We start from the raw sequence: 24372 nt of genomic DNA, 5'->3' as shown, positions 1-24372 counted from the left end.
GAGGTCAGGGCTTTGTGATGGCCACCCCAATACCTTGACTTTGTTGTCCTTAAGCCATTTTGCCACAACTTTGGAAGTATGCTTGGGGTCATTGTCCATTTGGAAGACCCATTTGCGACCAAGCTTTAACTTCCTGACTGATGTCTTAAGATGTTGCTTCAATATATCTACATAATTATCCTCCCTCATGATGCCATCTATTTTGTGAAGTGCACCAGTCCTTCCTGCAGCAAAGCGCACCCACAACATGATGCTGCAACCCCTGTGCTTCACGGTTGGGATGGTGTTCTTCAGCTTGCAAGTCTCCCCATTTTTCATCCAAACATAACAATAGTCATCATGGCCAAACAGTTCTATTTTTGTTTCACCAGACCAGAGGACATTTCTCCAAAAAGTACGATCTTTGTCCCCATGTGCAGTTGCAAACCGTAGTGTGGCTTTTTTATGGCGGTTTTGGACCAGTGGCTTCTTCCTTGCTGAGCGGCCTCTCAGGTTATGTCAATATAGGACTCGTTTTACTGTGGATATAGATACTTTTGTACCCGTTTCCTCCAGCATCTTCACAAGGTCCTTGGCTGTTGTTCTGGGATTGATTTGTACTTTTCGCACCAAAGTACATTCATCTCTAGGACAGAACGTGTCTCCTTCCTGAGCGGTATGACGGCTGCGTGGTCCCATGGTGTTTATACTTGCGTATTATTGTTTGTACAGATGAACGTGGTACCTTCAGGCGTTTGGTTCTTCCTTGGGAGCAATTTCCAGACTTGTGGAGGTCTACATTTTTTTCTGAGGTCTTGGCTGATTTCTTTTGATATAGTTAAGAAATTTGTGGAGTGGTTGAAAAATGAATTTTAATGACTCTGACCTAAGTGTATGTAAACTTCCGACTTCAACTGTATGTGATATATATATATGCAATACTGTGAATAAAAGAAAAAACTGATGATACCACAAACATGAGTCACGTAGCAAAAAAATGTAACTCCTTTATTTGGACTGTCTATCTGATCAATGTTGTAGTTCAGATGATTCAAACAATGTGTGACAGTAAAAAAGTAGAGTGTGTAAGCATGGGATGCAAAATGTTCAGTCATAAAACATTAGAAAAATGTTTGGGGAGTCAGAATTAAATATAAATTGTACAAGACAGAGATGCAAAAAAAAAGCCTACAACGTACTGCTTATTTATTATGCCAGGCAGGGACATCGACCACATCTGACAGACCACTGGAGAGGAGGAGTCTCATGTATGACAGGCTGGCTATGTACCTCATAATTCTGCTTGGCATGTGAAAATAAAGCCAGACTCATGAAGTGCACTTTCTAACCCATTTCACTGGAATGTAAACATGGGGGTAAACATATTCCTTGGCCAGTTGTTAGTGTTAGGCTAGACTCAAACTCACACATTATGGCTCAGATTGGCCATTTCATCCCCCTCTGCATCCTAAAACCCTGGCATGAACAGACTCAATTTAGCCTGGCCTAAAGAACTAAGCCTTTTCTACAAGTGGACTGGCTACCTCCTACATGGAGGACTTACTTCAGGTGCCATTGTATGCATTGAGAGAAATTACAACCTGAGCCATATTACATGTCATGCTAGTATGAATGTATTATCAGTTTAATAGCTTAGATTGAGATCATTGGTTGCCTATCTGAATCTGAAATTTGTGAACATTTTTTAAACCATTTGACTCTCTTAGTGAGCATGAATCTATTCATAAAGTCAGATCTATCCAAGAGCCAGCTCAGAGGAAAACCATGACGACTAGGACACTACTCTGGCTCAATAGCCAATCAGAGAGAGAGCGAGAGAGAGAGGAAGCTGTCACTGTGCATTTCAGGTGACATCAACGGTCTATCAGCCTGTTGCATCTGACAGTTCAAATACATAAGGCCAGGCTATATCAGTCTTCTCTTGTCACTCAAAAACTTCAGGAGCACAGAGCAGAGGGTACACAACATACCCTCATACAGGTCTCACTCACTAGACAGTATCTAGTCTAGTGAGAATGATGATTACAGCAAGTAAATAAGCAGCTGAGGGGGTAAAAGGCATCTGTCATTCTCTACCCAGCTAGCTCGTGTTAGAAGGCTTAGCTACGCGCTTTAGGCCTTACATATTGAGGAGACAGTATATTAATGAGCACTGAAGTGCCAACAGTCATTTTCAGACCCATCATTACACATCACAGAACATGACATGGGCACTCCCAGAGGGAGGTAAACAGTGCTATTAGGAGGTATCAACATTGAACTCCAGTCCCATCATCTCCGCTCTCTGGTGGATTTGGAGACATTGAGCACTACTGTGACTGTGCAACACTGCCCTCTCTCAATATCTACAACAATCGTTCAATTAGTGTGGGGGAAAACATGCAATTATAGGAAAAAAGGACAAGTTATTAATATGAAGGGAGAGTAGTAAAAAAAAGTGGAAAAGTCAAGCTTGTAAATAACCATGTTTACTAAACAAATAGACCAGCCATGGCTCTGCAGAAATAAAATGCGAATGGATATCCCTGCCTCGTGATGCAACCAAAAGGTGATCCAAACGTTAAGACCATATACATACATGCACCTCCGCTCTGCCACATTCAAAGACAGAGGTTGTATAGGAGTTTCTGATTCAACACTGATACCACTAAATAAATGTTAGGGTTTTACAATTGGAACACAAAGAGATCCAAACAGGACATATTTCAAGCACCTTAAAAAGTTAGCCAGAATAGATTCCCACCCTACGCTTTCTTACAGCTGCACTGGGGTGGGACAGGCTTCCTGTTTAGATGAAGACACTGCGGAGCCAGTGTGAGATGTTGCTCAGAAAACGTACCTCAATCCAGGGATGAGAAATGCGTTGTACACCGAATTGTCCCATTATCCCAACTGTTACAACGAGAATATTGAACCACTGCTAGTTTCGTCCTCGTGGTAGGTAGCAGAAGCCACATCAGCCATTTTGGAATGGCAGTGTCAGCCAATCAGCTCCATTGTTGTTCAACGCGACATGCCAGTCCATAATGACTGTTGTGGCTATTGAGGGCGAAAACGGCAGTTTACTTAACTAGAAGTTGTTCAATATTCTAGCTGTAACATTTGAGATAATGGGCCAATTCGGAGTACAAACGCATTTCTCATCTCTAGATTGAGGTACGTTTTCCGAGCCATAGCTCGCGATGTCTTAATCTGTAATCTTAAACTGTAAGTAAGCGTAGGGCCGAATATATTCTGGCTACTTAAAAATTATGATTCATCAAATCTCTACACTGGCCATGTTGAGGAGAGGGCAGGGTGAGGAGGTGGGTACTGGTTCATTCTGAGAGGCAGAGACAGCGCTTCTTTTGCATTTTTCAGAGCCAATCATAAATGGGACCTCAGGGTAGAAACGGAATTCATTAAGGTTCCTCACACAGCATAACATAGTGAGGTAACTACTTGAAAACAGATGCACCAACAGCTCCCCTCTTGGAATTGTTTCTTTCATTTTCTTTACCAATGCAATTTCTCACTCAGGCCCCACATAGAACAAACCTCATCAGCCCTTATTCAACCCTATGGGGTTTGCCTCGGCGCTTAACTTGCAAATGAGATTCATCATCATTTTTGTAGTAGGGAACAAAATATCAATGCAGACAAGTTCCAGCCGACACGTTACCGTCAAACCGCCATTCTTTTAACAATTACCATGTATACTGTTGCATTGGCCACTCCAAAAATCATTCTAACATAGGGATTCACACAGAGCCCTTCTCTTTGGCCTAGTAGAGGTGGAGAGGTGTCAGAGCCAGTAATACCCATGTTGGGGGTCAACCCATGCTGGGTACGTGAGGGGAATGAGCCAGGGTGTTGGGTGTCTCTACGTATAGGGCCTAACTAGCTCTGGCTGTAGCTGGGTAGGGTGGTTGTGTAGACAGCTGTAGTTGTGTTTTAGGATCAGAACAGCGCTACAGACTGGTCGTGTGTGATTAATCGCTGTTCTACTTCCCAATTCCACAGAGTGTGTGGGAGGCCAAGTGCCTTACTCCTAGTCGGGACACCCTGGCCCTACAGTTACAGGATCTGGGGGTGAGAGGCGTGTCTCTGCGTGTTTCTGGGAGGAAAAGGGGAGAAACATGTAAGATAGAACGCCCTTAAGACAGCACCAATCCTCCATTTCCCTCTCAAAGCTCAACAATCTGAGCCTCATTCTGCTCGTTTTAATGTCACAGTCCTGCAGAAGACATTGAGCATGTTGCACAAGTAACCTCTTCTCCCTCCTGTAATATAATAGTCATCTGTATTCCATTTATAATAAACTTAGTTAAGTATAATAAAGTAGAAAAATATCAGAGAACATATACAGTTGTCGTTTTGTAGTGACCATTTTTCTTTGTTTTTTAAGCATATATTTTTGTGCTGGGCAAGAGAAACTGAACAGGCCTCAGTTGAAGTGAAGTGTCGGTTTGGTTTCTTCTTTTCACTGCTTTTATTTTCAAATTGTTGATGTTCGGTCAATTCCATCTACAGGAAGGAGGATTGGGAAGAAATTATTAATAAATACAAAATGTATTATTTTTTCATTTTGATTTCATATCGTAACTTTATTTCACTCTCTGCCAAATACAAATTAAACTATTCAACAACATCAGAAAATTCCAGTTAACCTAAATGTGGTTTTAAATATCAGTGTCATAACACTTCCAAGAAGTTGGATGTGGGAGTGTAAGGCGTGTGTTTTGACTCACCTCCTAAGGCATGCTCTGTCATACTGAGGCACAGTGACTCCAGCGTGGGGTTGATCTCCAGGTCTGCACCTGGAACTTGGCATTCTGGGAGAGACGAGACACAGGTCACTCAGTTATCCCGCTTGTGTGTGTACCATATCTGGACCATAAATCACACTTTAAAAAAACTGACAGATGCATTAGATATGGAGCCGTGTGAATGCGGTTTGTAGGGCGATGTGTGTGGGATGTGTAAGCTGCCGTAAAATTGGGTTTAGAAGGCTATGTGGGTGAAATGCATAAAGACCATGTATGATTGGGTTTGGAAGGAGATATCGCTGGGATATAAAAGGAAATGTGAATGAAGGTTGTAGTGAGACATGCACGTGTATGTGTAAAAAGACAGTGGGAATAGAAATTGGAGCAAGGTGTGGCTAGTATGTGTAAAAAGACAGTGGGAATAGAAATTGGAGCAAGGTGTGGCTAGTATGTGTAAAAAGACAGTGGGAATAGAGATTGGAGCAAGGTGTGGCTAGTATGTGTAAAAAGACAGTGGGAATAGAGATTGGAGCAAGGTGTGGCTAGTATGTGTAAAAAGACAGTGGGAATAGAGATTGGAGCAAGGTGTGGCTAGTATGTGTTAAAAGACAGTGGGAATAGAGATTGGAGCAAGGTGTGGCTAGTATGTGTAAAAAGACAGTGGGAATAGAGATTGGAGCAAGGTGTGGCTAGTATGTGTAAAAAGACAGTGGGAATAGAGATTGGAGCAAGGTGTGGCTAGTATGTGTTAAAAGACAGTGGGAATAGAGATTGGAGCAAGGTGTGGCTAGTATGTGTAAAAAGACAGTGGGAATAGAGATTGGAGCAAGGTGTGGATGGTATGTGTAAGACAGTGTATATGATGTTTACAAGTGGTTGGGGTAATGTTTGAGGGAAGGGGGTGCTAGGATCCTACCTTGCTGCTGGAACAGGAGCATGGTTTGCGGGGAGGTGTGGACAGGGAGTGAGTGTGTCCGTTGCACGGAGCTGCGACTCTGGCTTGGCATGCTGTTGCTGCCCCCAGGGTTGGCAAACCACAGGTTCTACAGGGACAACAGAACATCTCTCATCACAAACATGCCACTCATCCTATATGTTCTACACCATGTTAGTCTTCCCAGCACGATGACTACAAAGAGACTTTTCCAGCTATGATAATGAACCAATGCATATCAAAATGCAGTGCCTAACCCACATGTTGCCCTAGGTATTGCATTAATTAAACTGTCAGCACTTCCTGTGGTTGCACTTGTAAATCTGTCAAAACAAATGTTGTCTAAGGATAGTTCATCACCCTGTGGGTATAATAACGTGTAGATCAATAGAATAATGTTAAATCTAATGTTGGCTAACTAGCTGAAACCCTCAATGAAAAATACTTCTTAGAAAATAATTTATCTTTTGAATGAATCTGACTTTCCTATAAATTAACTTCAGTGGGTGAATCCCATGCCAACAGGCTATATGACATATGATCCCATTCTATGACTGACCTGTCTGCCCTGGCCTGGCAGTGTGGGGCTGGTGAGGGTGTGGCGTGGGGAGGCAACCCCGATGCCACCTGGACTCAGGAGCCCCATGCGCCCGGCAGGGAGGCCACGAGGGGGCATCTGGAATGCCCTCTGCCCCCTACGTGCCAGACCCCCAGCACTCACAGAGCCTGCTGTGGGGAGGGAGTTGGAACCATATGCCCAGCTAGAGGCAGAGAGAACAGTTGTCAGACAGAGCCCTGGGGGAAATCCAGCTAGAGGAGGCAGAGAGAGAGAACCTGGACAAACTGCATACTAAAGTAGCAGAGAGATCATGGCACAAAAACTCAGCTGCCATGACAGGAGAGTGATAGATCAAAAAGAGAAGAGTGATAGATCAAAAGGAGAAGAGAAGTTCAGTGGTCTTACCCTTTCTGTCGGTACACAGGCATGTCCAGCATGGCTTTCCTTGGGAACAAGCGGAGCAGCTTGAGAACCTGCTGCTTCCAGGAGACCAGCCTCTTCCTCTGAGTCTCTGTGAAAGCCTGAGAGACAAGAGAAAATGGTAAGAGACAGACAGAGATAGTGATAGAGAGAGGGTGAGAGATGGTGAGCGAGAGAGAGAGGTAAAAGAGGGAGAGGTAAGAGAGAGTGAGCGGTAGAGAGCACATAGCAGCAAAAAAACAAAACAAAAAACCAATTCCATTACTTTCTAAGTGCAGTGAAAGTTATCTTTACAACATACTGTTGAGAGGAGCATTACGTGTTGTTACACATCGTTTGCAGATTTGTCACATTTTAAACCACCAGCTGGCTGAATGTGAAAAAGTTTAAATGTATTTATTTTATAGACGTGGTTTTGCGCGATCTCACCTCATGTGTCAGACATTTCTCAATGAGCTGCAGGTAACAGCTGATATTCTCCTCGTCCGGCCTGGACACCAGTAGCTGAGTGCACACTGCAACACATGGACAGGACAGGAGGTTCACACAATGCTACACAACACCAACACACACAAACCGTCCAAAACTCATTCCAAACAAAACACACATCTCCCATCCACAACAACCAAGTGCAACAATTGTCCAAATGCACGATATACAGTGCATTCGGAAAGTATTCAGACTCCTTTACATTTTCCACATTTTGTTACGTTACAGCCTTATTCTAAAATGGATAACATGTTTTTTCCCCCCTCAATCTAAACAAAATATCCCATAATGACAAAGCAAAAACAGGTTTAGAAATCTAAGCAAAATTATGAAGTAGAGGTCGGCCGATTAATCGGAATGGCCGATTAATTAGGGCAGATTTCACGTTTTCATAACAATCGGTAATCGGTATTTTTGGCCACCGATTTGCCATTTATTTTTTAGTAACTAGAAGCACAAGCACAAGTCAACTAGGCGAGTCAGATTAAGAACATATTCTTATTTTCAATGACGGCCTAGGAACGGGGGTTAACTGCCTTGTTCAGGGGGGATTCGGGGATTTGTTTTTGCAACCTTCTGGTTACTAGTCCAAAGCTCTAACCACCTGCCTTACATTGCACTCCACGAGGAGCCTGCATGGCAGGCTGACTACCTGTTACACGAGGGCAGCAAGAAGCCAAGGTAAGTTGCTAGCTAGCATTAAACTTATCTTATAAAAAAAACTATCAACCTTAACATAATCACTAGTTAACTACACATGGTTGATGATATTACTAGTTTATCTAACGTGTCCTGCGTTGCATATAATCGATGCGGTGCCTGTTCATTTCTCATCAAATCACAGCCTACTTCGATAAACGGGTGGTGATTTAACAAGCGCATTTGCGAAAAAAGCACTGTCGTTGCACCAATGTACCTAACCATAAACATCAATGCCTTTCTTTAAAATCAATGCACAAGTATATATTTTTAAACCTGCATATTTAGTCAATATTGCCTGCTAACATGAAATTGTGTCACTGCTCTTGTGTTCATTGCCTAGCTCGTTGCGAACTAATTTGCCAGAATTTTACGTAATTATGACATATCATTGAAGGTTGTGCAATGTAACAGGAATATTTAGACTTAGGGATGTCACCTGTTAGATAAAATACGGACCGGTTTTGTTTTCGAGATGATAGGTTATTAATATGGTCGAATCCAGAAACTAAGGCTCGTATTTCTGTGTGTTTATTATATTATAATTAAGTCTATGATTTGATAGAGCAGTCTGACTGAGCGGTGGTAGGCACCAGCAGGCTAGTAAGCATTCATTCAAACAGCACTTTCGTGCGGTTTACCAGCAGCTCTTCACAATGCATTGCGCCGTTTATGACTTCAAGCCTGTCAACTCCCAAGATTAGGCTGGTGTAACTGATGTGAAATAGCTAGCTAGTTAGTGGGTGCGCGCTAATAGCGTTTCAAACGTCACTCGCTCTGAGACTTGGAGTAGTTGTTCCCCTTGCTCTACATGGGTAACGCTGCTTCGAGGGTGGCTGTTGTCGATGTGTTCCTGGTTCGAGCCCAGGTAGGAGCGAGGAGAGGGACGGAAGCTATACTGGTAATACTAAAGTGCCTATAAGAACATCCAATAGTCAAATGTATATGAAATACAAATCGAATAGAGAGAAATAGTCCTATAATTCCTATAATAACTACAACCTAAAACTTCTTCCCTAGGAATATTGAAGACTCATGTTAAAAGGAACCACCAGCTTTCATATGTTCTCATGTTTTGAGCAAGGAACTTAAACGTTAGCTTTTTTACATGGCACATATTGCACTTTTACTTCTCCAACACTTTGTTTTTGCATTATTTAAACCAAATTGAACATGTTTCATTATTTAGTCCTCCAATAATCGGTATCGGTGTTGAAAAATCATAAAATCGGTCGACCTCTATTATGAAGCCCCCCCCCCCCCCCCAAAAAAAAAAAATATTACATTTACATACAGTTGAAGTCAGAAGAATACATACACTTAGGTTGGAGTCAAAAACTCGTTTTTCAATCACTCCACAAATTTCTTGTTAGCAATCTATAGTCTTGGCAAGTTGGTTAGGACATCTAGTTTGTGCATGACACAAGTAATTTTTCAAACAATACAGACAGATTATTTCACTATCACAAATCCAGTGGGTCAGAAGTTTACATACACTAACTTGACTGTGCCTTTAAACAGCTTGGAAAATTCCATAAAAGGATGTCATGGCTTTAGAAGCTTCTGATAGGCTAATTGACATCATTTGAGTCAATTGGAGGTGTACCTGTGAATGTATTTCAAGGCCTACCTTAAAAACTCAGTGCCTCCTTGCTTGACATCATTGAAAACTCTAAAGAAATCAGCCAAGACCTCAGAAAAAAAATTGTAGACCTCCACAAGTCTGGAAATTGCTCCCAAGGATGAACCAAACGCCTGAAGGTACCACGTTCTTCTGTACAAACAATAGTGCGCAAGTATAAACACCATGGGACCACGCAGCCGTCATACCGCTCAGGAAGGAGACGCGTTCTGTCTCCTAGAGATGAACGTACTTTGGTGCGAAAAGTGCAAATCAATCCCAGAACAACAGCCAAGGACCTTGTGACGATGCTCGAAGGAACCGGTACAAAAGTATCTATATCCACAGTAAAACGGGTCCTATTCTGACATAACCTGAAAGGCCGCTCGGCAAGGAAGAAGCCACTGCTCCAAAACCGCCCTAAAAAAGCCAGACTACGGTTTGAAACTGCACATGGGGACAAAGATCGTACTTTTTGGAGAAATGTCTTCTGGTCTGATGAAACAAAAATAGAACTGTTTGGCCATAATGACCATCGTTATGTTTGGAGGAAAAAGGGGGAGACTTGCAAGCCGAGGAACAACATCCCAACCGTGAAGCACGGGGGTGGCAACATCATGTTGTGGGGGTGCTTTGCTGCAGGAGGGACTGGTGCACTTCACAAAATAGATGGCATCACGAGGGAAGAAAATGATGTGGATATATTGAAGAAACACCTCAAGATGTGGTCGCAAAAAGGTCTTCCAAATGGACAATGATCCCAAGCATACTCACAAAGTTATGGCAAAATGGCTTACGGACAACAAAGTCAAGGTATTGGGGTGGCCATCACAAAGCCCTGACCTCAATCCTATATAAGATTTGTGGGCAGAACTGAAAAAGTGTGTGCGAACAAGGAGGCCTACAAACCTGACTCAGTTACACCAGCTCTGTCAGGAGGAATAGGCCAAAATTCACCCAACTTATTGTGGGAAGCTTGTGGAAGGCTACCCAAAACGTTTGACCTAAGTTAAACAATTTAAAGGCAATGCTACCAAATACTAATTGAGTGCATGTAAACTTCTGACACACTGGGAATGTGATGAAAGAAATAAAAGCTGAAATAAATCATTCTCTCTTCTATTATTCTGACATTTCACATTCTTAAAATAAAGTGGTGATCCTAGCTGACCTAAGACAGGGAATTTTTACTAGGATTAAATGTCAGGAATTGTGAAAAACTGAGTTTAAATGTATTTGGCCAAGGTGTATGTAAACTTCCGACTTCAACTGTAAGTAGTCAAACCCTTTCCTCAGTACTTTGTTGAAGCACCTTTGGCAGCGATTACAGCCTCGAGTCTTCTTGGGTATGACGCTACATGCCTGGCACACCTGTATTTGGGGAGTTTCTTCAATTCTTCCCTGCAGATCCTCTCAAGCTCTGTCAGGTTGGATGGGAAGCGTCGCTGCAAAACTATTTTCAGGTCTCTCCAGAGATGTTCGATTGGGCACAAGTCCGGGCTCTGACTGGGCCACTCAAGGACATTCAGAGACTTGTCCCGAAGCCACTCCTGCGTTGTCTTGGCTGTGTGCTTAGGGTTGTTGTCCTGTTGGAAGGTGAACCTTCGCCCCAGTCTGAGGTCTTGAGCGCTCTAGAGCAAGTTTTCATCAAGGATCTCTGTACTTTGCTCCGTTCATTTTCCCCCTCAATCCTGACTAGTCTCCCAGTCCCTGCCGCTGAAAAACATTGCCACAGCATGATGCTGCCACCACCATGGTGGCTGCCAGCTCTAGGAAGAGTCTTGGTTGTTCTACACTTCTTCCATTTAAGAATGATGGAAGCCAATGTGTTCTTGGGGACCTTCAATGCGGCAGAATTTTTTTGGAACCCTTCTCCAGATCTGTGCCTCGAAACAATCCTGTCTCAGAGCTCTACGGACAATTCCTTTGACCTCATGGCTTAGTTTTTGCTCTGACATGCACTCTCAACTGTGGGACCTTATACAGACAGGTGGGTGCCTTTCCAAATCATGTTCAATCAATTCAATTTACCAATCAAGCTGTAGAAACATCTCAAGGATGATCAATGGCAACAGGATGCACCTGAGCTCAATTTCGAGTCTCATAAAGGGTCTGAATACTTATGTAAATATGGTATATGTTTTTTTATTTTTAATACATTTGCTAAAACTTAGAAAAACCTCTTTTTGCTTTGGGGTAATGTGTGTAGATTGATGAGGAACATTTTTATTGAATCAATTTTAGAATAAGGATGTAACGTAACGTCTGCTGCCTCAGTTTGTATGATGGCAATTTGCATATACTCTAGAATGTTATGAAGAGTGATCAGATGAATTGCAATTAATTGCAAAGTCCCTCTTTGCCATGCAAATGAACTGAATCCCCAAAAAACATTTCCACTGCATTTAAGCCCTGCCACAAAAGGACCAGCTGACATCATGTCAGTGATTCTCTCGTTAACACAGGTGTGAGTGTTGACGAGGACAAGGCTGGAGATCACTCTGTCATGCTGATTGAGTTCAAATAACAGACTGGAAGCTTTAAAAGGAGGGTGGTGCTTGGAATCATTGTTCTTCCTCTGTCAACCATGGTTACCTGCAAGGAAACACGTGCCATCATCATTGCTTTGCAGAAAAAGGGCTTCACAGGCAAGGATATTGCTGCCAGTAAGATTGCACCTAAATCAACCATTTATCGGATCATCAAGAACTTCAAGGAGAGCGGTTCGATTGTTGTGAAGAAGGCTTCAGGGCGCACAAGAAAGTCCAGCAAGCGCCAGGACCATCTCCTAAAGTTGGTTCAGCTGCGGGATCTGGGCACTACCAGTACAGAGCTTGCTCAGGAATGGCAGCAGGCAGGTGTAAGCAGCAGGCACGCACAGTGAGGCGAAGACTTTTGGAGGATGGCCTGGTGACAAGAAGGGCAGCAAAGAAGCCACTTCTCTCCAGGAAAAACATCAGGGACAGACTGATATTCTGCAAAAGGTACAGGGATTGGACTGCTGAGAACTGGGGTAGTCATTTTCTCTGATGAATCCCCTTTCCGATTGTTTGGGGCATCCGGAAAAAAGCTTGTCCGGAGAAGACAAGGTGAGCGCTACCATCAGTCCTGTGTCATGCCAACAGTAAAGCATCCTGAGACCATTCATGTGTGGGGTTGCTTCTCAGCCAAGGGAGTGGGCTCACTCACACTTTTGTGTGTGAGCTATGAATAAAGAATGGTACCAACACATCCTCAGAGAGCAACTTCTCCCAACCATCCAGGAACAGTTTGGTGACAAACAATGTCTTTTCTAGCATGACGGAGCACCTTGCCATAAGGCAAAAGTGATAACTAAGTGGCTCGGGGAACAAAACATCGATATTTTGGGTCCATGGCCAGGAAACTCCCCAGACCTTAAACCCATTGAGAACTTGTGGTCAATCCTCAAGAGGCGGGTGGACAAACTAAAACCCACAAATTCTGACAAACTCCAAGCATTGATTATGCAAGAATGGGCTGCCATCAGTCAGGATGTGGCCCAGAAGTTAATTTACAGCATGCCAGGGCGGATTGCAAAGGTCAAGAAAAAGAAGGGTCAACACTGCAAATATTGACTCTTTGCATCAACTTCATGTAATTGTCAATAAAAGCCTTTGACACTTGTGAAATGCTTGTAATTATACTTCAGTATTCCATAGTAACATCTGACAAAAATATCTAAAGACACTGAAGCAGCAAACTTTGTGGAAATTAATATGTGTCATTCTCAAAACTTTTGGCCACGAATGTACATGTAAACGTACTCAGCCCTGTAAAAGCCTTGTCCTCTCTTACCTTTACCCATGACACGCGTGAACTGGCCAGCAATGTCGCCGTCTGAGATGGGTGTGGCTGAGGACTCTCCGTCGCAGGGAGGGGGGTTGTGGGGCTGGAAGCCCTCCTGGGCCAGGTCCTTGTCCTCTCCAGGGTTGGTGTGGTCTGAGGGGGATCCTCTGTGGGAAACACTGGGAGGGCTGTAGCTGTAGACCTTGATAGGGGTGATGATAATCTGCTGTAGTTCCTGTAGGGCGTTACGCAGGTTGCCCCCTTCCAATATATCCTGTTGGATCAATCATAGCATTATCTTATTAGCAAAGCGGTCTTGAAGTATGACAGGAAATTTTCACGGAACTTGCTGGTTAACTTTTAATTGAAAAAAAATGTGAGTCGTATCATATCTAAAATATTGGTGATTATTATAGTGGACATTTTCATTCACATTTAATTGGATTTTTCCATATAAGCCACAGGGATCCAAATGGAAACTAACAGTTAAGTTGTTCAGAACAGCATGCCTATCATAAGATAAAAATGAATCTGAAATGCTTTTAAAATAATAGTGATGACAGCATGTGATTTACCTTCTCTAAAGACTTGAGAACGCTTGGCCTCTCTCGTAGCTTCTGGACACTCAAGGCTATCTTGTGCCGCGCACCTTTGGTCACATTCTGGAAGAAGACGACAAAGAGTTAACAAAAGGAGGAATCATTGCTCACAGAAACATGGACATCCAGATATCCAGTTACTAAATAACACTTCTGATCACCATCTGTTTCATTAAAGCTATGGAGCAGAGCCAAGACATTTATCTGTGCTGGGGAGGCTGTGTATAACTGTAGGGTGCAGCGATTATTAATTTCATGGCTCATTGAGGTATCACTATGCTGGACAAAAAAGCTGGCCGTAACACTGATGAGGAGGGCAGGGGAAAGAGAGGACTAACGAGAGAAGCTGACCAACCTGTGACAAACGATGACAAACCTGTGACTCCAGGTGGTGCTCTGTCAGAATCATCATCTCCTCATAAGTCATCTGGGAGAAAAGTGCTGCGTACTTATGAAGACGGAGGCTCTTCAGCCACATGGGCACATCTGAAACAGAAAGTAGAAAAACAACATGCTCAGAAGTTGTTATTCTTCTCCTGCTGAGTCCTTGTAACTCTAGTCCATAAACAATGACAAGGATAGAGCTCTAACGAATATTATACAACGGGTGGGTCTAATCCTGAATGCTGACTGGTTAAAACTGAATTCCAGCCGGTGTCTATTCCACAAGTCGCCACCGGCTAAAATCTATGACATCAAAATGCCTATTTACTCTGTTCCACCTGACTGTGCAATCCACTGTCATCGGCCCAGCCAGGCAACTTAGAAACTTGATCTCCACTATAAAAAGCATCAAGATATTCTCACATTTCTTTTAGACTAACATTTCGTTTTCAACAGCGGAGATTTGTATAAACCTTGCCGTCTGTCTCTCCGACATTTGCAACATTGTTTCAATATTCAAACTGAATCTCCTGTTGTCCCATAGTAATGAACGAGTCGGGAGTCGACAAGACAGACAGGCAGGCAGGCAGAGTTTCTCAGCCAGTCGAAATTATGAATTAGCTGGCATAATTTCTATGGATATATACAAAAAAATTAAATTGAAAAAAGGTACAACAAAACGCAGCTAATTTGCAGTCTTTCCAGCTTCAGTTTGAAGGGATTGTGTTGCTGTAGCTGTGTTGTTGGCTAGCTCCTCTGAACAACAGTGTCCTGACGAGTGAGCACATTTTCTATGCCAGGCGAAATTGCGCCTCATTAGCTCATTGTTATGGATGTATCCAAATAAATGTCACTAGAAAACAGCTTAAACAAATGCAAATACTTTGCTGTTACTCTGGCTGACTACGTTAGCCGTAGTTGGCTAGCTAGCAAGCAAGGGATAAGAACGTTGACAGCCAGTATGGCAATGGAACACTTAGAACGAACGACTAGGTCGCGTCCATTGATACAGAACAAAAAGACTGAATGACTGGGTCGCGTCTTCAGCAACCATAGATTTGTGTCGGGTCTATATATTGTGGAAGGATGAAATAGTATGAATAAATTAATCAAAATAATGTTTCGTCATGAAAATATGTCAGTCATTATTTGAATATGTTGGTAACACATTGTATAAAAGTGATAATGCCCTCGAAGCTGGTGTTTGGAGACTAACAACACCTGTGCCAATATATCCTCCAAACACCGGCTTCTCAGGTATCACTTAAATAGATACTGCTGTGGAATACTTGACGCATCCATGCAGTGCATGTCAAAATAAACACTTCAGATCCATTAGTTGGAGAACGCTGTCCTACTTCATTTTCATGGACATCTGGAGCACACGCAAACAAAAAAAACTGAAACACGAGGGGAGACAACAAAAAATAACATCCCACTGACTGGGCAATTCAACCATTGCCAAGTGCAGTAGCCGTTGGCATGTCATGACTTTTGCCAGAGTGAAATACCAACAACAGTGTGACCGGCCCTGGCCTGTTGTTAGCTTTGAACCCCTGGCGTATTATGGTTGACCTCCTGACCTTTCATGCCACTGCCATCCTCCTGGAAGGTGTTTCTGGAGCCCTGGTCCTCAGTCTGCTCGCTGCCTGAGGATGCCACACTACTCTGGGGGGACAGGGGGGCGTGGTCAAAGGCCTGTCGCCCCCCCAGGTCGTCCTGGCTCAGCCAATCTGCGCCACAGACCTGGGAACTGGAGGGGATTAGGGACGAGGACCTCTTCAGAGGACTGGGCTGGCCCATCTGACCCATGCCTGGCAGGGGACACAGTAGGGTCAGGATGTTAGAGACAATCACAGTAAACCATCCCTTTAATGAAGGCTAGGCCTAAACAGAGAGATTCTTTAGATGTGACAATCATTAAAAAGATCACAGACTAAATAGTTGATTAATAGCATGATTACATAACCACATGAAGAAAAAGTTGTATTGTATCTTGGTTATGTTTAGCATATTCCTCTTCACCCAAACATGTCCTTACTCTTCCTCAGTCTGTCTTGGTAGGAGATGTGAGCCACTGACCTGCGTTGTTGCTGTTGATGGGCGAGGGCATCCCACCCTGGAAAGACATGTGTCCGTTCTGCCCTGCAGGGGAGGAGCTAGAGGAGGGGGGCTTGTCCAGCCAGCCATGGCCAGGGTCCAGGACCTCTGCGGAGCCCGGCCACTCATCTGAGCCCTGGCGGGGGTGGTAGGGGCCAGAGGGGGGCCGGGAGGGCGCTGGGTAGCCGCTGGAGAGGTGCTCCTCCAGGTGGTTGAGCCACATGGCCAGCGAGGTGCGGTCGTCCAGGGTGGTGGCCGGGTGGATGAGGGCGTAGGACAGCAGCTGTCTGCTCTCCTCCACAAACAGACTGCTCTCGATGGTGTGGCTCAGCACCTTCTGCAGCAGCTTCATGTACTCACACTTGGCCTCGCTGTTGCGGGGCTGCAGCAGGGGCAGGTGGGACAGCAGCAGGGACACCGCCTTTTCCATGGGCTCCAGGTGCCACTGGCTCACAATGTCTGGAGAGGTGAAGGACAGAGGGGCAATTGTTTACAAGTAAATTACATTTTTACAGGTTGTAGGTCTATCTGTTACATGGCTTTTACACCATAAGATAGGGTGTACCGGTAATACAATATGACTAATCCAATAGGGTTTCAAATGTGTTCTTCAGAAATCTGCAGTTATTAGCTACCTGCATTGTTTGCCTCTGCCTCCAGGATGTGGATCTCAGTGCAGTCTGCCAGCCAGTGCTCCAGGCAGATGTGCAGGAAGCGGGCCTGGGTACGAGATGCTCTCTTCAGCAGGGACAACAGCGCCACCGTCTGCTCACACTCGTTCCAGCCCTTGAACCAGTCCGTCAGGATGCCCACCTGGTCTCGGAACATCATGGCGTGTTCCCAACGGGAAGGGGGGCGGGTATATGTGGGTGGGGGTTAGGGGGAAGACTGCTTGCTCACACACAGGTTCACTCTGGCCCCGCTCAGTGGCTGCTTTTACACAACAGTCCTGGGATCCCCTCAAAGTGGAGCGAGGGGCCCTCACATGGTTCAGGTGCAGGAGATGGGGGTGCTGAGGGGAGGGCTGGGAGAGGGTGTGTTAAATCCAGCTGGCTGTGTCTTAGACAGGAGGGTTCTCTCTCAGGTACATCAGTATCAGCATCATCCAAATCCTAACAAATCAACGGAAAGGAAAACTACATAAGATACACTGAACAAAAATATAAACATGTAAAATGTTGGTCCCATGTTTCATGAGCTGAAATAAAAGATCCCAGAAATTCATACTCACAAAAATAGTATTTCTCTCAGATTGCACACAAATTTGTTTACATTCCTGTTAGTGAGCATTTGTCCTTTGCCAAGATAATCCACCCACCTGACAGGTGTGGCATATCAAGAAGCTGATTAAACAGCATGATCATTACACAGGTGCACCTTGTGCTGGGGACAATGAAAGGCCACTAAAAATGTGCAGTTGTCACAACAGAATGCCACAGATGTCTCAATTTGATTGACATGCGGACTGCAGGAATGTCCACCAGAGCTGTTGGTGCCAGAGAATTGAATGTTCATTTCTCTACCATAAGCCGCCTCCAACATTGTTTTAGAGAATTTGGCAGTACGTCCAACCAGCCTCACAACTGCAGACCACATGTATGGCGTCTTGTGGGCAAGCAGTTTGCTGATGTCAACATTGTGAACAGAGTGCCCCATGGTGGTGGTGGGGTTATGGTATGAGCTGGCATTAGCTACGGACAACGAACATAATGCTAAAAAATACAGTAATGAGATCCTGAGGCCCATTTTTTTAAGGTATCTGTGACCAACAGATGCCCATCTAAATACGCAGTCATGTGAAATCCATAGATTAGAGCCTAATAATTGTATTTCAATTGACTGATTTCCTCATATGAACTGTAACTCAGTAAAATCTTAGAAATTGCATGTTGCGTTTCTATTTTTGTTCAGTATAATTTAACCAGGAATTTGATGCTAGTACTGAACCCTGATCATGACGATGAAATCCCAATACCAGAAATGCTGCTCATGCAATAAATTGAACTAACCAATATCAACATGGTGGCATGACTACCACAGACCACATGCTTAAGTCAGGGCAGTCTACAAAACACATTTTTTTGTGGTTATTTCAATATACTGTGGCTCCAATATAATAACCATAATGTGAGTCAAACACAAACTTACAACAGGGGCCAATCACGAAATCTGACAACGTTTCCATACAGTTTCAGAAATGTTGACAGAATGTTTGTTCGGCATGGTGGGATCTTTCTGTGTCGGTAAAATTAATGACGGGACAAATTGCGGTGGAAACTATTTATTGCGCATTTGTTGATTGAACAACCATGTCAAGGTATATTTGCAGTCACGCGATGCTTTGTTGTGTGATCTTCCCACTACTACTTAAAAAAACCATTCAGTTTATTAGGCTACAGATGCAATAAGTTAAAATGAACTTAACGGGGTGGTGAAAGTGCACGGTAGTGAGCTTGACGCTCCTTTTCAATAAATATGGAGGGTCTTCATTTGTACACTACCGGTCCAAAGTTTTAGAACTACTCATTCAAGGGTTTCTCTTTATTTTTACTATTTTCTACATTATACAATAATAGTGAAGACATCAAAACTATGAAATAACACATATGGAATCATGTAGTAACCAAAAAACGTGTTAAATGAAATTATATTTGAGATACTTTAAAGTAGACACCCTTTGCCTTGATGACAGCTTTGCACACTCTTGGCATTCTCTCAACCAGCTTCCTGAGACCTGGAATGCATTTCAATTAACAGGTGTGCCTTGTTCAAAGTTAATTTGTGGAATTTCTTTCTTAATGCATTTGCACCAATCAGTTGTGTTGTGACAAGGTAGGGGTGGTATACAGAAGATAGCCCTATTTGGTAAAATACCAAGTCCATAAATGATGAAACTGGCTCTCATGAAGACCACCATAGGAATGGAAGACCCAGCGTTAACTCTGCTGCAGAGGATAAGTTCATTAGAGATACCAGCCTCAGAAATTGCAGCCCAAATAAATGCTTCACAGAGTTCAAGTAACAGACACATCTCAACATCAATTGTTCAGAGGAGACTGTGTGAATCAGGCCTTCATGGCCAAATTACTGCAAAGAAACCACTACTAAAGGACACCAATAATAAGAGACTTGCTTGGGCCAAGAAACACGAGCAATGGACATAAGACCAGTGGAAATTTGTCCAAATTGGAGATTTTTGGTTCCAACCATCGTGTCATTCTGAGACGCGGAGTGGGTGAACGGATAATCTCTGCATGTGTATTTCCCACCGTAAAGCATGGAGGTGGTGTTATGGTGTGGGGGTGCTTTGCTGGTGACACTGTCTGTGATTTATTTAGAATTCAAGGCACACTTAACCAGCACGGCTACCACAGAATTCTGCAGCGATACGCCATCCCAGTTGGTTTGGGTTTAGTGGTACTATCATTTGTTTTTCAACAGGACATTGACCCAACACACCTCCAGGCTGGGTAAGAGCTATTTTACCGAGAAGGAGAGTGATGGAGTGCAGCATCAGATGACCAGCCTCCACAATCCTCCGACCTCTACCAAATTGAAATGGTTTGGGATGAGTCGGAATGCAGAGTGAAGGAAAAGCAGCCAACAAGTGCTCAGCATATGTGGGAACCCTGTTGGAAAAGCATTCAATGTGAAGCTGGTTGAGAGAATGCCAAGAGTGTGCAAAGCTGTCATCAAGGCAAAGTGTGGCTATTTGAAGAATCGCAAATATATTTTGATTTAAAAAAAAAAAAACTTTTTGCTTACTACATGATTTCATATTTTTGATGTCTTCACTATTCTACAATGTAGAAAATACTAAAAATAAAGAAAAACCCTTAATGAGTAGGTGTTCTAAAACCTTTGACCGGTAGTGTATGCTGTGAAATAATGATCGGCGCTTAGCTACCAATTACGAAATAAGAATGATGTTGCTCATATCCCTCTCATAGTATAACCTAACCAGTTCAATTTATCAGCGAACTGTTGGCTAGAGAGCATGCACGGAAATACGTTTTTTGCCATTTATTGTAAAAGTTTGCTTGTGTGACAAACTTTCTTTTTTTATTTATTATTACTTAAAATAAATCATTGATAGAGTGTAAAATGTATGTTTTTCATTCAGTACATGAGAATTATTGCGCAAAAGTGTTCATGTGCACTAAGTCATCACGCACAGCCTTTCATTCACAAGTCAGTTTTGATGGAAACAAACCGGTGGGAAAAAGTGCATATTTTTTATGCATAATTTATAATATTCGCATGAAAATCTGTCACAAATTGGATGGAAACCTAGCTACTGTTCACTTTAAAATGTATGTCAAACAAAAAACAATGATTGCAAAGTAAAACAAACCATACAACTCTATGCACAATGACTACTTTTAACAATTTACACTGAACATTTCACCAAAACACATTTACTTGGAGAATAGAATGACGGCACAGACATTATGTTAACAAATTTTGCATATGCACAGTTCTTCATCAAAAGAAATTGCGACCCTCTCGTGACAGCGAAGAAAATTAAAAGAAGCTGAAAAGTACATTGCCTGCAATTCTGTTCATTTTCCCATGGGGCATAGAGAAAAAGATGCCATTTTAAAGCAAGTTTGTTGCAATTCTACACATTTTGCCATGGGGCACAAAGAAGGTTTAGCAATTTTATAACTCATGTCATGCAATTGAACTTATTTTGCCTTAGGGCGGAGAGAAAAATTTGCTGTTTTACAGCTAACTCACTGCAATTCTACACATGTTGCCATAGGGTGTAGGCAAATGTTTGCAGTTTTTAATATAACTAAATGGACCCTACCCTGGTCGGTATTTCGACAACGCTTACTACAAGTTTAGATAGCTAGCCGCTAGACTAATTTACCAATCTAAAAACATTTTGTTGACATGGGCGGGCTAATTGAGTAACTGCTGTGATGCACAACCAAATTCAAAATTGCACCTTGTGCATTATATTATTCTTTCAACAGTAAGTTGAGACCCCGACTGAGTAACTCATTTTTTGTAATAATTTTTTTAATTTAAATTGGTCTGCGGGCCTACAAACAGGGGGGCCATGCGCGCCAGTTGTCCATCCCTGATCTAGGCTACACGTGTGCTCTAGCCAACAGCTCGAGGAAGGCGCTATTAGCTAGAGTGCACGTGCCAATACCAGAGTGGGCACATGCTATATAAAGCATAACAAATTTGTGAGAAAATAATCAGTAGAGTTGAAAATATGATGGAAACCCATTTATCTTGTATTTTTTATTCCTTACATGAAAATAAATACCTTTTGTGGTAAAATGATGTGCACTACCTCATCACGTACTGCTTTTGATCTGCAACAAGTCAATTTGATAGAAACATCTCTGGTAAAATGTGCATATAGTTTTTATGCTCATTTTAGAATATTCACATGAAACTTTTGCCAATTGGATGGAAACCTAGCTAGTGTCACTCTGTTACCGTGGAATTGCCAGAGTAAAGATGGTCTCTGTACAACACGCTAATATTTAGGCCAGCTAATCATAATGCAGGATAATCAGCTTCATGGTACAGTGAAAGTAGAGCACATTATTGCCAGCATCATCACTTCAGCATCAACACAGAGAACATCAATGCAGTATGCATGCACATTTCTATTGACCATTCAGCCAACATCTGTGAATGTTTAATAAAGCCAACATCTAGGCCTAACTGCCGAGTCAATGCATGAGTTTGTTTGACTTGAAGCAAAAAACAAAGACCACATTATCTCCATGGCTGTCATGTATTCTTAGAACAATAAATACTATGTGATGACTTGCAATACAGCTTGTTACAGGGTAAAGTAATGGAGTCATCAAATCTGAAACAGTCATCCAACCCTCCCAGTATTGCAATGACCACCTGACTTGTGGGTATAGAACTTGCAATGCCTAGTTCTTATGTAGCTATGTTTCATTTACATAATTAGAACCAGCCTGGCCTCATAGGCTAGACGTAACATAGTAAATGTAAATCCGGGCGCTCAAACTATAATATGTTACGTTTGGTATGGTTACACAAGACAGATGTTAACTTATGGTAAAAACGAAAGTAGGGTGGTTGGTCGTGGGGTGGGCGTATAACGAGAACTTCTAGCAACCCAAAGGTTGCGAGTTGGAATCTCTTCACGGACAACTTTAAGTAACTTTTCAACAAATTACTTTTTAGCTACTTTGTAACTACTTAGTTAACCCTTCCCCTAACCCTTTAACCTAACTCCTAAATGTAACCTTAATCCCTAATTCTAACCCCTAGCTAACGTTAGCCACCTAACCAGAATTCATAACATATTGTACGTTTTTGCATATTCGTAACATATATACGATTTGTAATTCGTAACGTATCATACGAAATGGGTGTTGGACATCCACAAATTAATACATACCATACGAAACGTGACATATCACACTAAATGGAGTGTCTCGGATTTACGTACAGAATAATACGAAACGCTCTGAGACCAGCCAGCAACCTATAGATATTTGTCCAAGTTTTTAAAAACAGAACTTAACGTTAGAAGCTAAATTCTGGCCAGGATGGTCTGTATTAGTAGTAACTAGCTAACAAATAGGAGGGGTATGTTATTCTATCTAGGCTAACGTTCGCGTAAGACAGTCCAGAAACAAGGGCCTATCTACATAGCTAACGTTACTCATCTACGTTAGCTAGTTTGTTGGTAGACGTAGCAAGTTTGCCAGTAACTATGTCAAACGTAGCTAGCTAACGTTAACTCGCAGCCTTACCTGTGCAAGTTAGCTTGCTAGCTACGTTTCACCAGGTCATACATGTAGTTAGCTAAGCTAGTTAGTCAGAAAACGTAAAAACAAACCTGTGTGACAACGGTGACGTTTCCAGGGTACGGCTGTTGCCAGGGTGGATTTGATGGGCTAGGGGTCAGTTAGCTAGCTAAAAACTAGCACCAGGCCTTCACCGTGTAAATAGATGAGAGATTCAGGAATGGTAACGTTACTGTTTTTCAGTAGCGATGTTGGAATGTCTCTCTATTTTTCATCTCGTTAAACGACATTTGAGTCCTCGCGTTGCAAAGGTCCTCCATGGTCCATTTAGCAAAAAACACGTCAGATTACATACATTATATCCACATCCCACCCTCCAACCTCTAGCGGTTGGTTTGTTTACCTTCTTTGTAAATTGTCACTTGTTAGCTAGCTAACGTAGCAGGTAAGCTATTGCTTCATTTATAAACGCTGGATGAGACGAAGATTTCGATCCAACAGTTGTCGTTGGTTGCTTTGAAAATAATGATTTTCTGATTATTTCAAAGGTAACATTTAAAACAGTCTAGCTATGTACAACATGTTTATTTGAACACAGAAAATTTGGGAAAGTACGCTTGGCTCAATCTAGCTAGCCAACTTCGATTCAGAGTTGACGCAACGTCGGAGACGAACGTAAGGCGTTTGGGCGGGGTAAACAAAGAGAAAAGTTCCCCATCTAGTGGATTAAACGCAAACACCCACACCACTACTAAACTGAAGTTGATCGATATGATCACAGAGTATCCATTATATTGACCAGATACTCAAGTGGCCACTCTAACAATGGAAATAAATGTCTTAAAAAATGGAAGGCAGTCGGGAGGAGGCTAGATCAGGTGGGACGATTCTAGCCAATGAGAGGGCAGACGCGTATGAACAACGGGCACAACTCCGATATAACGTGTTTTTTCTCAAAGTTGCCGGCATATCACGTGTCCTACTTATATCAGTACAGTTGTATCAATCTAAGCATTACGAAACTTCTAATCGATCAAATAAGCCACACGTAGCAAATAAGCCATGCAATGTTTGTTGCCCAAATTCAACACCCTCGTGACCTCCATACAAAAACACCACCTGCGGGAGAAGAGAGATTTTGGGCCCAATTATCCCTCTCGCTTCTTCTCTTCCTCTTTGATGTGATGCATAGCTGCTGTCAAACCAAGCACCCTGTTCATTCAAATTCAACTCCTTAGTCTCAAACATATTTGG

The 24372-nt window shown here is 42.7% G+C and overlaps 1 protein-coding gene across 2 annotated transcripts; it reads right to left on the bottom strand.

The window, feature by feature from the left end:
* Positions 1-961: 961 nt before the first annotated feature.
* LOC115163444 (protein Smaug homolog 2) lies at positions 962-23945 on the bottom strand. 2 transcript variants are annotated; one of them, XM_029715314.1, is made up of 13 exons: positions 23211-23945; positions 16996-17472; positions 16343-16819; positions 15844-16074; positions 14232-14362; positions 13853-13939; positions 13287-13551; positions 7091-7176; positions 6647-6762; positions 6242-6443; positions 5665-5791; positions 4731-4814; positions 962-4506 (listed from the first exon to the last, which is right to left on the bottom strand). In XM_029715314.1, exons 2-13 carry the CDS (start codon positions 17189-17191, stop codon positions 4478-4480), a joined length of 2031 nt encoding a protein of 676 aa, XP_029571174.1. In that variant the 5' UTR covers positions 17192-17472; positions 23211-23945; the 3' UTR covers positions 962-4477. The 2 variants fall into 2 exon arrangements, with proteins under 2 accessions (XP_029571174.1, XP_029571175.1); XM_029715315.1 differs by having other exon boundaries at positions 14253-14362.
* Between the last annotated feature and the right edge of the window lie 427 nt (positions 23946-24372).

The sequence above is a fragment of the Salmo trutta genome, chromosome 26, assembly GCF_901001165.1.
Source record: "Salmo trutta chromosome 26, fSalTru1.1, whole genome shotgun sequence".
Lineage (NCBI taxonomy): Eukaryota > Metazoa > Chordata > Actinopteri > Salmoniformes > Salmonidae > Salmo > Salmo trutta.
Note: the sequence above shows the minus strand (reverse complement) of the source record. Positions and strands in the feature narration are given on the sequence as shown.